The 16,177-nt window shown below is 40.2% G+C and overlaps 1 protein-coding gene across 4 annotated transcripts in view; it reads right to left on the minus strand.

Moving 5' to 3' along the window:
- Positions 1-16,177, minus strand: part of LOC109407762 (RNA-binding protein Musashi homolog Rbp6) — a 1,431,211-nt gene that overhangs the window by 891,842 nt on the left and 523,192 nt on the right. For all 4 annotated transcript variants that reach the window (XM_062853969.1, XM_062853971.1, XM_062853970.1 and 1 more), the window contains one exon: positions 15,362-15,454. In XM_062853969.1, the coding sequence (XP_062709953.1) occupies positions 15,362-15,454 (93 nt within the window). The remainder of the gene's footprint in view (positions 1-15,361; positions 15,455-16,177) is intronic.

Genomic DNA, 16,177 nt, shown 5'->3' on the forward strand with positions numbered 1-16,177 from the left:
TCAAGAAGTTACAGAGAGTTATAATGGAGTTTCGAGTTCTGAGTAGTTTCATAGAGTTTCAAGGGATTTTTGGGAGTTTAGGTTAAGGAGAACTTGAGAGAATTTCAAAGGGATTTCAGTGGGGGTTCAGAGCGCTTTGGAGGTTTGACGGAATTACAGGAGTGTTCCAGGAAGAATAATGAGGAGTATATGGGGATATGAAGAAGTTTTAGGGAATTTCCAAGACAGCTCATAGGTCTTTAGCGGATTCCAGGGATAACTAGAAATATTACAGAGAGTAGAGAGGTATCTATTAGTTTCAGGACACATCAGGAAGGTTTAGGGGGTGTCAATGAGATTAAGGAGTTTCAGGATGATTCAAGGGGTATCTACATGTCTTCAGAGGATTCCAATGCCGTTTCTGGTCTTCAAATGAGTTCAGTGTAGGTTCCCAAGGTTTTAGGGAGTTCCTCCTCCTCTTCTTGGCGTAACGTCCTCACTGGGACAAAGCCTGCTTCTCAGTTTAGTGTTCTATGAGCACTTCCACAGTTATTAACTGAGAGCTTCCTCTGCCAATGACCATTTTGCATGTGTATATCGTGTGGCAGGCACGAAGATACTCTATGCCCAAGGAAGTCATGAAAATTTCCTTCACGAAAAGATCCTGGACCGACCAGGAATCGAACCCGTCACCCTCAGCATGGTCATCCTGAATACCCGTGCGTTTACCGCCTCGGCTATATGGGCGTTTAGGGCGTTTTAGGGAGTTACAGGAAGATTCTAGTGTTATTTCAGGGAGTTTCAGAGGATTCAGGGGTTATCATAGGTTTCAAGGTGTTGCAGAGGATTTGAAAGGGATTTAATGGGTCAAGAGGCTTTAGAGGCTTGCGGTGAAGCTTTGGAGTATTCTGCGCGAGCGCGGTGCAGTTTCCGTTGCTTCATGGCGCACGTCCTGGAAGGTTAAAGTGATTTTATGATATTTCCGGCGGTAGTGCGAGGTCTTCACGAGATTTCATAGGGATTCTAGAGGGTTTAAGGTGTTGTGAAAGGAAATTCATGAGATTCAGTGGTCAAATAAGTTTCAGGTGTCAGGTTTCAGATAAGGCCTAGTTTACGGAACTTCAGGAGGGCTTCAGGGGGTTTTATGGGTTTTCAAGAGGATTCTGGGCAGTTTTATGGGGGTTCTGGAGTGTTTCATGGCAGTATTAACAGATTTCAGGGGGTTTCAAGCACACCTGTGTCAAAGAGAGGGTTTTTTGCCGAAGTATCATATACGCCCCATGCCTCCTTGGTTCCGGGTCATTTGGCCAAACGCCATTTGGCCGAATGCCGTTTGGCCGAACGCCATTTGACCGAAAGGGTCATTTGGCCGAATGCCGTTTGGCCGAAAAATGAATGATGAACTTTAGTGACCATGCCCCCGTTCCCAGCCTCAGTATAACTAGAAAGAACAGCCTATGGTTCAAAGAAGGAAAAATGTTTGATAAAATATAGGCAGTTTCAACGTCTATTAAGTCCTGAATATCTAAACTAGAAAGAATAGCCTATTATTAAAAGAAGGAAATATTTCTGATGAACATATTGGCAATTAAAACGTCCAAAACTTCTTCTGAATTCTTTTGATCACGATTCGGCCAAACGCCATTCGGCCAAATGGCCGGACACCGCCTCCTTTGCCGCCTGTTTTGTGCACGGGTCTGTTTCAAAGGGTTTATTCACAATATGTGACAAATCACTAGTAGTGCTGCTAGATTCGTAACGTGTTTTCAAGAGTACTTTCAAGGATCCCAAACAATCTTTGAACTCATCACTTAAGGCGAAACTGGAAGCATTTTTTCATTTTTTCGGTTTTTGATTTTTCATTAATTAACGAAAAAATATTTTCAAAATCGGTTTTCGTGCACATGTAGAGTATGGATCAGGGTATCTTCTGAATTTTTTTGAGGTGGAAAATGTTTTCCATTTTTGCAGAAACCATTTTTTTGTGAGATTTTGTTCAAAAATGGTTTCTGCAAAAACGAAAAAAAATTTCCACTACAAAAAAAATCAGAAGATACCTTGATCCATACTCTACATGTGCACGAAAACCGATTTTGAAAATATTGCTTCGTTATTTAATAATAAATCAAAAACCAAAAAGTGAGGAAATGCTTCCAGTTTCGCCTTAACAGAAAATGGTTACTGGAGGCTGTCTGAACATAAATGGGGCATTATAAATGTTACTAGTTAAGCTTATGGCCATGTTGACTTCCCAAGCAACACACATGTTATAATAGAGTTACGACAGCGCAAGTTTTGGTTGTATAGAAGTTTATTTTACGTAATTCTAACATTGTGTTGAAATAACGTAAAATAAACTTCTATACAACCAAAACTTGCGCTGTCGTAACTTTTATATAACATGTGTGTTACTTGGGTTATATGTACACAAGGAAGTTCATGGAGACCCTGTCCAATTCTCCATGAAGGTGAAAATCGTAAAGGTAAAATCTATTCAGGTACCATATTTAGGTAACAATACCTAAGTGCAATTTGATTGTGTTCCATACACAGCAAAAAAAATCTTGTGATATCACATCATTTTCGCTGCACATCAGTCGCGTCGTAAAAGTGATGTAAACAATTACATCATTTTCATGCAACAAATTAGCCGCCGCAGCTTGAGAGTGGGTCTAGCAATCGCTAGAACCGGATCTATAGATGAATCATATATAAGTAAAATATTGGCATGGACTCGTACAGGGATCCGTAGATTGTGAGGCATATCCCTTACCTCTCGGCTATTTCACCGAGTTAGAAGGTGGGTGATAAATATGATACTGCTTCTAGGTTTCTGCTGGAATGGGTTTGTTGATACTTTCCGGTGCCAACCAGGGTGTGCATGATGAGTGTGATAATTGATGGAAAACGATGTAACCGAGTGAAATTACGTTCGAAAATGAATACATCATCAGAAATTACGCGTCTGGATATTACAAAATTATTTGCTGTGTACAGTTGGATTACTTATTTAAGTTTGTGAAGAAGGTAGGTTTACCGGAAACAAGCAGCGAGTGGAGTTGAGAGATTGGTACGTGTTCAGGGCTGAGAGATGAGGGTATCGGACAATTTAATGTTCCCTAAAAACTTTCTTGAGCATAAATCATCGAATCTACATGCATGATTTGTGTGTTTGAAACAATTTCATGCGACAATGTACTGTCAAGTGGTGAGTTCAGTATTTGTTTAAATGTGATCCAGTGATCCAATATGTATTTTCAAAAACTGTAGGCCCTTTAAACCTCCCTCAAAACCTTCTGTAACGTACCTGAGACCTTCCGGAAACCCTCAATACTCCTCTGAAACCCGCAGAAAACTCTCTGAAAATTCCTTAGTTAGCTCCCTGAAACCCCTGATGCCAAAGTAGGGGCCTCATGTGTGTCGTGAAGTTCTTACCTTTGTATAAATTCAAAAAGTTAATAGTGAAATCCAGCAAGAACCCTCTGAAATCCACTTGATCCTCTGGTAACGTACCTGAGATTCTTAGGAACCCCTTAAACCCCTCTGTAACACCTCTGAAACTCGCTGAAAATCCTCTGAAACTTCCAAAAATGCCTCTGAAACCCCCATTGAAACCATACGGACCCATGTAACGCACTTGAGACCCTCCCAAGCATTTTTTAAAAGTTTTTATTCTGTGTTTTTTAACCTTAGGAAATTCTACACTTCCAACCCTCCTGAGCTACCGAAAACGCCGAAACCCACAGAATATCCTCTGAAATTGAAATACCACCGAAAACTTCCTGAAACCTCCTTGGGCCCATGTAACACACCTAGACCCTCAGAAACCTTCAAAACCATCTCTGTAACGCCTCCGAAATCTCCTGAAAATCCTCTGAAACTCACTGAAATTTCAGCAAGAACCCTCTGAAATCTACTCAGTTCTCTAGTAACGCATCTGTGATCCTCTGAAGCCCTTCAGAAACACCTATGTAACGCCTCCGGATCCTCCAGAACATTCTCTGAAACTTCCTGGAATGCCAACAAAACCCCTCTGATTCCTGAAGTCTTCTCAGACCCATGTGACGCACTTGTAAGCCCTGAAAACACCTCTGTAACACCCAAAAAATCCTCTGAAACTTCCTCGAAAGTATCCAAAAACCACTTCAAACTGCTCCGCACATCATGCTCGGTGAAGTCCTCGAAACGCCTCTAAATCAGCCTCCCTCCTTCCCGTGAAACTTCTCTGAAAGTCCTTTGAAACCCGCAAAAACCTCTTTAAATTCCCTAACCACTCACCCTTCTTACACTTTTTTGCAACCTTGAAATTCATTTAGGAAACAAACTGAGTCCATTTTAGCAAAAATCTATTGAGGCAGTCCCGACTCATTACCTTACATACAAGGTTTGGGTGTACTTAACTATAGGTAAGATGTACTGTAAGGTGCTCTATGGAGGTCAATGGCTATTTAGGGTCGATGTACTACGTAATTCTGTTCTGTTGTTCCCTACGGTGGCTGACTCCGTCGTTCTTAAAGGTACTCAGTAGTGCTGTTTGGCATTTCTTGATACTACATAATATTCATTGGTACCCCTTTGAAATCCGTATGCGCTTCGTGGTATTCCATGATGTTCTGTGATATTCTCAGGAACTCTGCAGTACTCTGTAGTTTACTATTGTTATCTGTTGTGCTTCATAATAATTATGGTACTTCAGGTAGCTCCGTGATGCTTCCTAATGTTTCGAGGAGACCTATTATACACTACACCCTGTAGCGAATACCACCGTTGATACTCTGTGGCACATCGTGGCTCTCTATGGTACTCGTAGAGCATCACTGTACAACATGGTACTCCCCGGTACAGTGATACAGTGGAAGTCTATATCACTACTTTGGTGTTGTACGATGAGAAAGCCCACTCCGTGGTGTCGATTCTCTATGGTACAACATTATTCTCAATGGTACGCAGTAGTGCTTTACGATACTTTGTGGTGCTTCATGATATTATGTGGTACTTCTTGCTTTTCGCTCACTAAATTGCTCCGTAGTATTCTATGACGCTGCATGGTACTCTGTGGAGCTTTGTGGTTCTCCATGGTATTTTGTAGTTCTTAAAAGACAATTACACCGTCTTCGACCTTGCGGTCTCTACAGACTGAACATTACAAACATACGACAACGGACAACACATATAACACCCAGTGGCCCAGTGGAGAATTTTCCGTTCGACGAAAAGATTTCCCCGACTGGAGCGGGAATCGAACCCACACTCCGAGGCTTACGAGACACCTAAACGACTGCCGCCGCTAACCGCTCGGCCACGAAGCCCACGTGGTATTGATAGGAACTTCGTTGTTTTCTATGGTATACCGTTATGCTTTATAGTTTTATGGGGTGCGCCATGGTACTACAATGATACTTCTTGTTGATTCCTAGTGTTCCATGGTACTATTTTATTCAGTATACTATGACACTCTGTAGTGCTTTAAGGTACTCAATGGTACTCCATTGCACTTTCTGATGTCCCGTGCAACTCTATATTTTTCCTTATAGTGTGGTTCTCCAAATTCTGTGGTGTCTCCAATGCTGCTTCGTGTCCAGGCAAATTTCTCCGATGTACTTCGCAGCGCATTTCGATACCCAGTTGTACGCCATGGTTTTCCATGGTACTTGGGATTGCTTCATGGTACTGCGTAGAGCTTCATGGTGATCCATGGTACTTCCTAGCCTTCCTTGATCATCAATCGTGCCCCTTGCTACTCATTGTAGTAACTACAACAGTAGTGTCCCGTAGAGCTTATCAGGGTTCTATAGTATTTGATTATCCTGGCGATTCGTGGCTTTTCTTGCTACGCCATAGTGTTTCATGGTAATCAGCGGTATGCCATAATATACCCTGATGTACCGTAGGGCTCTATATTATTCCGCATAGTAACTGGACGAAATTCTTGACCTAGCTAGTGTCATCCAATCAAGTAGGACAATTCAGCCGAATACCTTATACATTTCACTAAACGAAGCAGAAATCGTATTTTGAACGTTATAGCCCCATTAAGATATCAAAAGAATCCTGTACCTCTCCACTACTTGAAAGCGTTGATTCTAGCTCGACCACCGAACAACCAAGAAATCGATGCCTTAAACCTGTCACAACCAAACGTGGATAAACTTTCATCTCGTTACCTAGTTCGCAAATCCGGGGGTCAGTTGTCGCAGTCTTCCAGCCCAGCCATGGTCAAACTTGTCCCACTACCAAGCCGCAATCTGTCAAACTGTCACACCGCCACGTATCCCCACGTATGAAGTTGAACGTTGTGCCATACGTTCTGTTTAGGGCCTATCTACGGGGAGCGAGCGAGATATGCAAGCATTTGTGGCATGTCGCACGTTGCCATATTCATAGCACGGGAAAAACTAGGACCTCTGATGGTGGTGAATGTGTACTCGGTAATCGAGTCTCTTGTCGTTCAAAGCCACTGGCTTTGTACTGAGTGAAACCCCATAATCATTAAAACCTGCCCAGCAGCAGCAGTAACACCCACCGAGGACGAAGCTGCTACAACGAGCGAATGCGCTCTCGTTTTCCAAAATTACGTGACTCTTGTAAGCGGGTTCATATCGTCATGTGCGCGATATGGACCAGGAAGAAAAAAAACTATCTACTTGTTTGTACCGTGAGATGGGGGACTAGCATTAATCTGTCTGATATTTCATAAAACATGTTGAGTTTTTGATTCCGAAAATTACATTTGCTTTCGTTGTGGAGCATTAAATCTGTTCTGCCAGTGAAACGTGGTGCGTATCGATAACAGTAAGTGTTAAAGAGATGCTGGTTTAGTTTGGCATCCTAAAGCATATCTCGTTACTCGCTACTGTGAGAAACCGACTGATGTAACCATATTTTACGGTACCCCCCAGCAATGCGTGGGAGAAAGGGTGTCTTCGATAAGCTCACCGACAAGCTCGCGCACGGAAGGAACATCATCCACAATGGCTACCCAACCAGGATGAGTTGTTGCGGTGTGGTCGTACAACCCGGCCAGCATCCGTCCCGCTGCTGTTCCTGTTGATGGTGTCATCGCTGATGCTGCTGCTGCTGCGGACGATGACAACGACTTTTGCCAACTTTAACGGCCGGTACGTGCGCTAATGGTTGTACATACTTTAAAAGCAATAATTATAATGATCATAAACATTAAAATGATTTAGTTTGTTTATGTTGTTGCATTATGGCCCAGGGAGGGGTTTTGGTCACGCTTTCAGTGCTCACGACCGTGGTCGCACCAGCAGTAGCAACGTGCGTTCGTGTTCGTGTCCGTGTCCAACGTCGAGCGAGGTGCGGGATCACCATCGTCCGAATAGTTATTGTTTCGCAGCGGGGGCGCGTGATAATGTTGTTAAACCTCGGGTTTTAGCAGGTGGATGTGTGGGTGGGTGAGAGTGGGTGTGAGTGAGTTTGGACCAGGTTGGGGGAAAGCATTCTGACCGCTTTATTGGAACAAACGATCGAAAATCGGCTGATCAAGTGTTTATGAATTGAGCACTTAACTCTTGCTACCGACTGGTGAAAAGGAAGCGATAGTTCCCGGGAGCGGGTAACCTAAAGAGTAATGGACACAGTGTTCTAGTTTTCCTGAAACATGATAGTGGTAATTCCGTATCTTCTTCATATAATCAGTTTCCAAAGCAGCAAGATTCACACTGAAATTTTGTGTTTGGCATGATTTTATGCTTTCTCATAATTGGGGAGTTTCAAGAGTAGTGAGGTTAAGAGGCATTACATGGGGTTTGAGTGGGTTCTCGTTAGCATTTAAGGAACTTTCAGAGGATTTTCAGGAGGTTTCTGGAGGCAAAAAGGTCATTGACAGAGGAAGTTTTAACCCTTGGAAGCCGGAATTTTTCCAAGCATTATTCTGGAGTTTCTTCCACCGACGAACCGATGTGACAGTGGGGATTCAAAAGTGTCCCCCCCCCCCCCCAAATTTAACGGTCGACCACCGAAGCGAGCGATCGCTTCTGTCAAATCAGCGCAGACGCGAACCGTTTCCTATATGAACACATGGGGGTTCTGTGTCGAGCTACCAAACCATCGCGGGCCGTTATAGAGGTGTCGATAGTGTTCGCTTATTTTTCATCATGGCGTCGCGGACAACAAATTTGAATTTATTTGTTCTAGCTGTCACGTCGGTTCGTCGGTGTTTCTTCTACGTTTTTCTGTAGTTTTGGTGTTCAATAGTATAAAAACGGTAGAATATCATGCGGAATATTTTTTCTGGACATAGGGTCTTGTACCATTTGGGCAGGTGTACCTATTTTGGGCACTTGCCGCTATAACAAAATCAATTTCAAACCGATTGATTTGAGTTTTTGTATAGAGTTAGATGCTGTTTCTTGACTAACTCTATACAAAAGTTCAAATCAATACGTTTGAAATTGACTTAGTTATAGCGATAAGTGCCCAAAATAGGTACACCTGCCCAAACGGTACAAGACCCTACTAGGTCATCCAAACTATTCTTGAGTTTAGATCCTTTAGTCTATGGGTGTAACGGTAACTTCGTTCATTATACAAAGCTACGATTTGTAATCTATCATGTCCAGTAAGTCTTCTGAAAGTTCAATAGGCAGTATCAGATCAGTTGGGATATCCTAGGTCATCCAAACTGTTCTTGAGTTAAGATCCTAAAGTCTATGGGTGTAACGGTAACTGCTTTAATTATATAAAGCTGCGATTTGTAATCTATCATGTCCAGCAAGTCTTCTGAAAGCTAAATAGACAATATCAGATCAGTAGGGATATCCTAGGTCATCCAAACTGTTCTTGAGCTTAGATCCTAAAGTCTATGGGTGTAACGGTAACTGCTTTCATTATATAAAGCTGCGATTTGTAATCTATCATGTCCAGCAAGTCTTCCGAAAGCTAAATAGACAATATCAGATCAGCAGGGATATCCTAGGTCATCCAAACTGTTCTTGAGCTTAGATCCTAAAGTCTATGGGTGTAACGGTAACTGCTTTCATTATATTAAGCTACGATTTGTAATCTATCATGTCCAGCAAGTCTTCTGAAAGGTAAATAGACAGTATCAGAACAGTTGGGATATTCTAGGTCATCCAAACTGTTCTTGAGTTTAGATCCCACACACCTAGAAAAAATCATGTAATTATAGGTGCCATGAACCTGACATATACGAGCGGCTATATAGTGTGTTGAAAACTGAAATGGCGCTTACGTCAACTATGCGAATATGGTCAGTGTTCCTAGGTCATCCAAACTGTTCTTGAGTTAAGATCCTAAAGTCTACGGGTGTAACGGTAACTTCTTTCATTGAAAGTTACGGTTTGTAATCTATCATGTCCAGCAAGTCTTCTGAAAGTTACAATGGTTGTTTTTATCAACTAACCTTCATAACAGTAAGGAGTCCATAATATCCCAAAAATATATAACAACGTGGATTGTTTCTCTAACTGCTTTGGTAAGTACAGTGGATTGTGTAACACCTTAACGTAGTGGCAAAAGCTATCATCACAAGTGTAGACCTTAAGCTATGGTATCCGGAGTAGTGATGTTGATCTGGAATATCTCAAAACTATTTTGAAATGACTCATGATATGCCAGGGGGATTACAGATTATAGTCTAAAGTTGATTGTGAAAATAACTACTGTTACTATCAAGAGCTAAACTTCAGGATAGTTTGGACGACCCTCAATGTCCCAAAGGTTCATAATAATATATAGAAGACTTTAGGTTTGTCCAGTCTCTACTATTGATTATGAAACGTTTCACAAGTGTCGGATCACGTTGTGGTCTTCGGCAAAGTTTTTCAGCATATCCTAGGCTATACTTTACCGTCATTGGTTAGACTGTTTTAGACGAAAAATTTCAATTTATGAGCAAAATGCAAAAAAGTACGTTTTCCCATACTAACTTCCATACAAATTTCAATCGCAAAGCGGAATACGGGGACGCAATCAATCGCTCCCAAATTTTGCACAGTTACTTTGGACGCTAAAATGAACCGAAAAATCGACTTTGTTGACCCAGTCTAATGGATACTGTTACGAGTGTAGACCTGAAGTCCTGAGCTCCAAGGTAGGTTGGCTGACCTGGAATATCCCCGTAGTGTCTTCAAATGGCATTTGAGATTTCAAGAGCTTCGCGAATCCCAGCAGGTTATGCAAGATTATTATTTTCTGGCAACAGTTTAAACAAACCTGAATGTCCCAAAGGGTTATAATAAAAGAGTAGACTTCAGATTGGTCCAGTAGCCACGGACTAATATGCATTGTTACTCAATATAATAGATATGACTGTTGTTACGAGTGTAGACCTGAAGTCCTGAACTCCAATGTGGTTTGACTGACCTGGAATATCCCTGTAGTGTCTCTGATTGTCATTTTGGATTTCAAGAGCTTCGCGGACCCCAGCAGATTATACAATACTATGGTGAAAACACATAAAGCTATTCTTGTAGATTTGAAAAACTATTATAGAACAGTTTGAACGACCCTAGATGTCCCAAATGTTTATGATAAGCTAGTTGACTCCAAATTGCTCCAGTAACTGCAGTTGATTATGCAGCGTTTCTCAGAATCTCCAAAGGATTATCTAGATGAACTCCAGAATAAATTTATGAATGAACTTGTGAAATAGTTCCTAGCTTGGGGATTTTCTGAGAAAATGCTATTTCTTAAGCAATCTTTAGAGAAGTTGCAACTGGAATCACTAGAAAATAATTTCTTGCAGGAGTTTTCAGAAGCATCTGTGATGATATTCCTGCGGAACCTTTGGAAAAATGCATGTGAAAATTGAAAGAAATTCTTGAGGAATTTCGTGAAATACAATTCTATATACAGAATAATACAGAATTTCTGAAGGAATCTCTGAAAGATTTCCTAAAAGAATTCTGGTATTAATATGAAAAGGAATCGAGGGATGTTTTATTAAGCAGTTCTAGAAAAAAAAAAACAATCTGGAAAAAAATGTGCCAGGAAGTTTTTTTTTGAGTCTTCGAATTGGATAAATCTGAAAGCAAGAAGGAATTCTCAAGATTTTCTTAATTACATAATCCCTGGAAGAATTTCAAATGAAGCTAAAGAGGATTTTTGAGGAAGGCTTTAAATGAATGGTTTTCACGAAACATTTCTGGAGAAATCATCAGTAGAATTTTTAAAGAATTCCCTGGAAGACTTTTGGAAAAAAAATATGGAAAAATTTCTGAAGAAATAATAAAGGATGACCTTGGGAATTATCGGCAGGTTTTTTCTCTTCGTCATGTGGGGTTTTTGTAGGCCAAACTGCCTGAAACTTGCTCATGTAACTGGTTGGGAAAGATTTGACGCCAATTTTGAGTTCAACAGGTTTCAATAGAAAAAAAAACATAACCCCTATTTATAAAAAAAATCCTTGAAAATTTTCTGGAAAAACTCTTGGTTGAGTTTTGGAATGAATCCCTGAGGAAAGTTCTGGAATGTCAGAATTAATCCTTGTAAATCTTTTGAAAGAATTCATAAAGGAGTTTTTACGTGGATTATTTGAGAAATTCTTGAACAAAATCGATGGAATCCCTGGAGGAATTTTCCCAACAATTTAATGAAGTATTTTAAAGGAAACCGAAGGAAAAAATCCTAAGGAACCTTTGAAGGTTGTTTAAAATAATAAAATACTGGAGAAAATCCTAAAGAAAACTAGAGGAATTTCTGAATGAAATCTAAGAGAATTTTTGAAAAATCTCTTGACCATTTCTTCACAGTGACGCAAAACATTTGGAGCACTCACAAATGTAACTTTTTTTTACATGTTTAGAAAAGCAAAAAAAAAGTTAAAAACATGGCGTGGTCGATTCTCTCAAATTTGGGAGGAAATTTCCAATATCATAAAATGTTAAAGGCTATTAAATGGTTTTTATTCTGAAATTTTTGTTGTGTTTCACAGCATGACAACTTTTTTATGTATAGGAGCACAGAAAGAAAATTATTGTATTCTTGATCTAGAGGCAATTACCGGAAGGAATCCCTGGACGAATTTCTGCAAGAATCCAGGAGGAATCCCGACATAAATCTCTGAAGGAATCCCAGGAGCAATCCATTTCTTGAATCCTTGGGTAAATCTTGGAGAAATTCCGGAAAGAATCATGGAATTAATCCATGAAAGAATCCCAAATGAAATCTAAGAAGGAATCCAGATAGAAATCCTTAAAAAAATTTCGAAAGAATTCCTGGAGAAATTATTAAGAAAGTTCTGGAAAGGTACCCTAAAAAAACGGGGGTGGCCCCAAAAGAAAATCAGGGATGAATCTAAAAAGGGGGGAGAATTCAACGAAAAATTAAAGGAATCTCTGAAAGGATCCAGAAAAAAAATCCAGGAGGTGGAATCTCGAGAGGAATACCAAAAAGAGTGCCAGATGGTATTCCCGGGAGAAATCTCTGAAGGAATTACGGAAGCAATCATTAAAAGAATAGCTAAAGGAATCGCAGAATGAATTCTCTATAAAATTATCAATGAAAGAATCCCGGAAGAACTCAATGAAGAAATCGTTGTAGGAATTCCTGATGGAATCCCAGAAGGAATCAACGTCAGAAGCAGAGAAGTCCCTGATAAAAAAGTGAAATTCTTTAAAAATCCTGGAAAAATCCCGATAAAAAACGGAAAAGATCTCTGAAGCATTTCCTGAAGGAGTTCCTGAAGGCATCCCAAAAGAAATCCCTGAAGGAATCATTGAGGGAATCTCTGGAGGAATTAAGAGGTTCTATGTAGGAATTCCGGTGGGAATTCTTAAAGAAACCCCGAGAAAAACAGAGGAGTAATCCTTGAAGAGTCCCTGATGCAATTTCGGGAAGAATCCGTGTAAGAATCCCGGAGGAAATCTCTAAAAGGCTGTTCATAAGCCACGTAGACCGAAATTTGGCAATCTCAGACCCCCCATCCCCCTTCGTAGAATTTGTCCATACAAAAATTTTGAAATATGTATGGGGCGTAGACTTAGGCCACACCCCCCCTCCCCCCCAAGAAGTCTACGTGGTTTATAAACGGCCCCTAAAGGAATATCGGTAGGAATCCCTGATGAAATGCCGAAAATAAAAATCAAATTTTGATATTGTTCAGATGTTCCAAGAACATTTTTCAGATATTATTTTCAGATCTTTTATCTCTTATATCAATCAAACCAATATCATGTTTTGATCGTCAGTATTTTACCTCTACCCGGGTAGTGGTAACGCGCTTGTCTATTGAATAGGAGTCGTGAGTTCAAGTCTCCTCATTTCATTTCTCACTTACCCTAGTATTTGTAAAGCCTAGCTACTGGAAGCTATGTCGTGTTTGATAAACAAGTTGAGATTTAAAACTTGCTCCGGTGGGAATCGAACCCACGACCTCCAATTCGCTAAATGGGCGTGGTCCAAACCGTCAAGAGTTCGACGACATACTGATGTCTGTGGACAATTCTCGAGACTCACGAAAAGTTTGAAAAGAAAACTCCTACTTTGACATACATGCACACAACAAAGACCTATGGCAGGTGTTTATCTTATTTATATTCAAAGGAGATTATTGAATTGTGAAAAGAGGCAAACTATTGGATTGTAAATATGTAAAAGCAAAAAACTATGTGCGGTAGTTGAATCGAGTTCAGTTCTACGCCTACCTTCAGGGGACGAAGATGGTCAAGTGACTCCGGAATAGAAGCACCCGTCTAGCGAATTGGCAGGCTTAGATTCAGTTCCCAGCGGATCACTTTTTTTTACAATTTAAATCTAAATTTTTCACCAAATATGTATTTGATAAAACATGGTTATTTCTACTTGGCTTGCTTAGCCTAATTGAAAATCGAGAAATTAACATCTGGAAGGAATGCCGGAAGATGTTCTTAGAGAAGTCCCGGGAGAAATCATCTAAAGAATCCCGGGAGGAATTCGTAATGGAATTCCAGGAAATTGGAAAGTATGAATCAATGAGAAAGTCCTGCAAAAATCGCTGAAGGAATCCCGGGAATAATCCCTAATAAGGAATTCAGGGTGAAATCGTTGCCGGAGTTCCGGGAAAAATGTCGGAAAAAAATCATGAAAGAATCTGAATCTGAAGTTTGTGGAATGTTTTTAAGGAATTCATTACTGCACAAATTTATGAAAAGATCAACGTGATAGTAACTTTTTCTTGAAATTTAAGCCAACAACGGTAAATGGTGTGTTAAACAGTTCAAGCTACTTTACTATTACTTTAGAGCTTTTAGTAGAACTTGTTACTTCAGACTCTAGTTTAATTTAAAAACACTTCACTAATACTTCACTTTTGCTAAAGAAAATAAAAAATGAATAACTCTTTTAAAGAAAAACTAGAAAGGACGAGCAAATTCCTTTTAATTCTACTACTGTGCTTATCTTCGGACAGATAGGCCTATTTCGTCTGTGACTTACAGACTTCTTCAGTGTCAAGTGCTCGACTGAAGAAAACCTCGCATTCGTTGTGGTATTTATACTACCTACAAAATTGTAGGTACAGATTTGTAAAAAAAGGGGTGTATCTACCTGTTGGAAAACAGGGTGTCAATAAGATACCTAAAGCTAGGAAAATTCCTACCGATTTGGTAGGTAGTCAATTGGTGTTTATTATTATTATTATTATTATTTTTTTTTCTTGACGAAATAGGCCTATCTGTCCGAAGATAAGCACAGTAGTAGAATTAAAAGGAATTTGCTCGTCCTTTCTAGTTTTTCTTTAAAGGAGTTATTCTTTTTTTATTTTCTTTTGCAAAAGTGAAGTATTAGTGAAGTGTTTTTAAATTAAACTAGAGTCTGAAGTTCAAGCTAATTTTGATGAAACTGGAAAAAAGATGATTTATCTCTTTTATTGTTGATTTTGATCAGCCTTCCTTTTATACAATATTTAATTCAATAATTCTTGTTTAACGGAATCAATTAATTCGCCTTCCATCTAAAGATTTCCAGGAACTTCGACAGAGAGCATCTTCAGATGAAAAGCTTCAAGCAGCAATTTGAAATCAAACTTTCTTCTTTCCAAATCATTCTATTGAAACATTGCTACAAATGCGAAACTCAAACTGCTACAAAAAAAAGCCCACTGGACAAACGACTGAGAAGGATACGCTAAATCGCTTCGGGGAATTTGCCGGGACAATTGGATAAGACTCGAACGAAACTTTTAAGCCGAGTTTTAAAATTGTTTTTCGGTCCGGCTTTGAGCACAGCGTCCCACCCTGTGTGTCCAACCTGTCGTGTTTCTATCTGTCGCCTCCCTCCCTGAACCGTTTTTCCAAATTTCTTTCACTAAAAAATTCAAAGCAACGATGACTTCCCCCTCCCCACTATCAACTGTCCCAATGCCCACCTGAAAAAAAAATCGAAAAAGAAATCTGCTTCGCACAGCACATCCCCTACTTACCGGTCCAAATTGTTCGAAGTAACTTTTCACGTCCTCCAGTGTGGTAGGTGCTGATAAACCACCCACAAATATCTTCTTCGTTCTCGTCACCATCTGCAAAACGGAGGAAAAAGAGAAAGGGAAAAAAGTCGATCAGTGCACGCGGGAAAAGTTATGAACATCCACAGCAAGCTGCCCGGACAGTTTTCTGAGTGTCGGGTGCAATAAATTATCTTCGTCGATGCAGTCAGTGGCCCCAGCCCAGCCCAGCATTGGCAGCAGCCACAACGCCCAACAAAGACCATCTCCGAGGAGAATGATTATAAATCTTGTGTTCGATTGGTGAGGAGCAATAAAGCTGGCAAACGGTGCCAGTGAACAGTGGGGTTGATTATTAGGAGAGGTGATCAAAATTCGTAAAGGTTTGCTAGCCAGATCCCTTAGTAATAAATTAGAGAATAAAAAAAAAACAGAGAATCAGAGAATCAGAGAATCAGAGAATCAGAGAATCAGAGAATCAGAGAATCAGAAAATCAGAGAATCAGAGAATCAGAGAATCAGAGAATCAGAGAATCAGAGAATCAGAGAATCAGAGAATCAGAGAATCAGAGAATCAGAGGTCAGAGAATCAGAGAATCAGAGAATCGGAGAATCTGTGAATCAGAAAAAAATGCAAACACGATTTTTATGTCTCAATTTTTGACCTACGCTGTTTCCCACTGTGCACACACTCAACCCATCCGAATGGGGGAAAAAGGACTGCACATAAATACCAAACATATTTTTATGGTGCAATCGTGACCAATCGGAAACCATGGAAGAAGACACAGAGCGAGC

This window comes from Aedes albopictus, chromosome 2 (assembly GCF_035046485.1).
Source record: "Aedes albopictus strain Foshan chromosome 2, AalbF5, whole genome shotgun sequence".
NCBI lineage: Eukaryota > Metazoa > Arthropoda > Insecta > Diptera > Culicidae > Aedes > Aedes albopictus.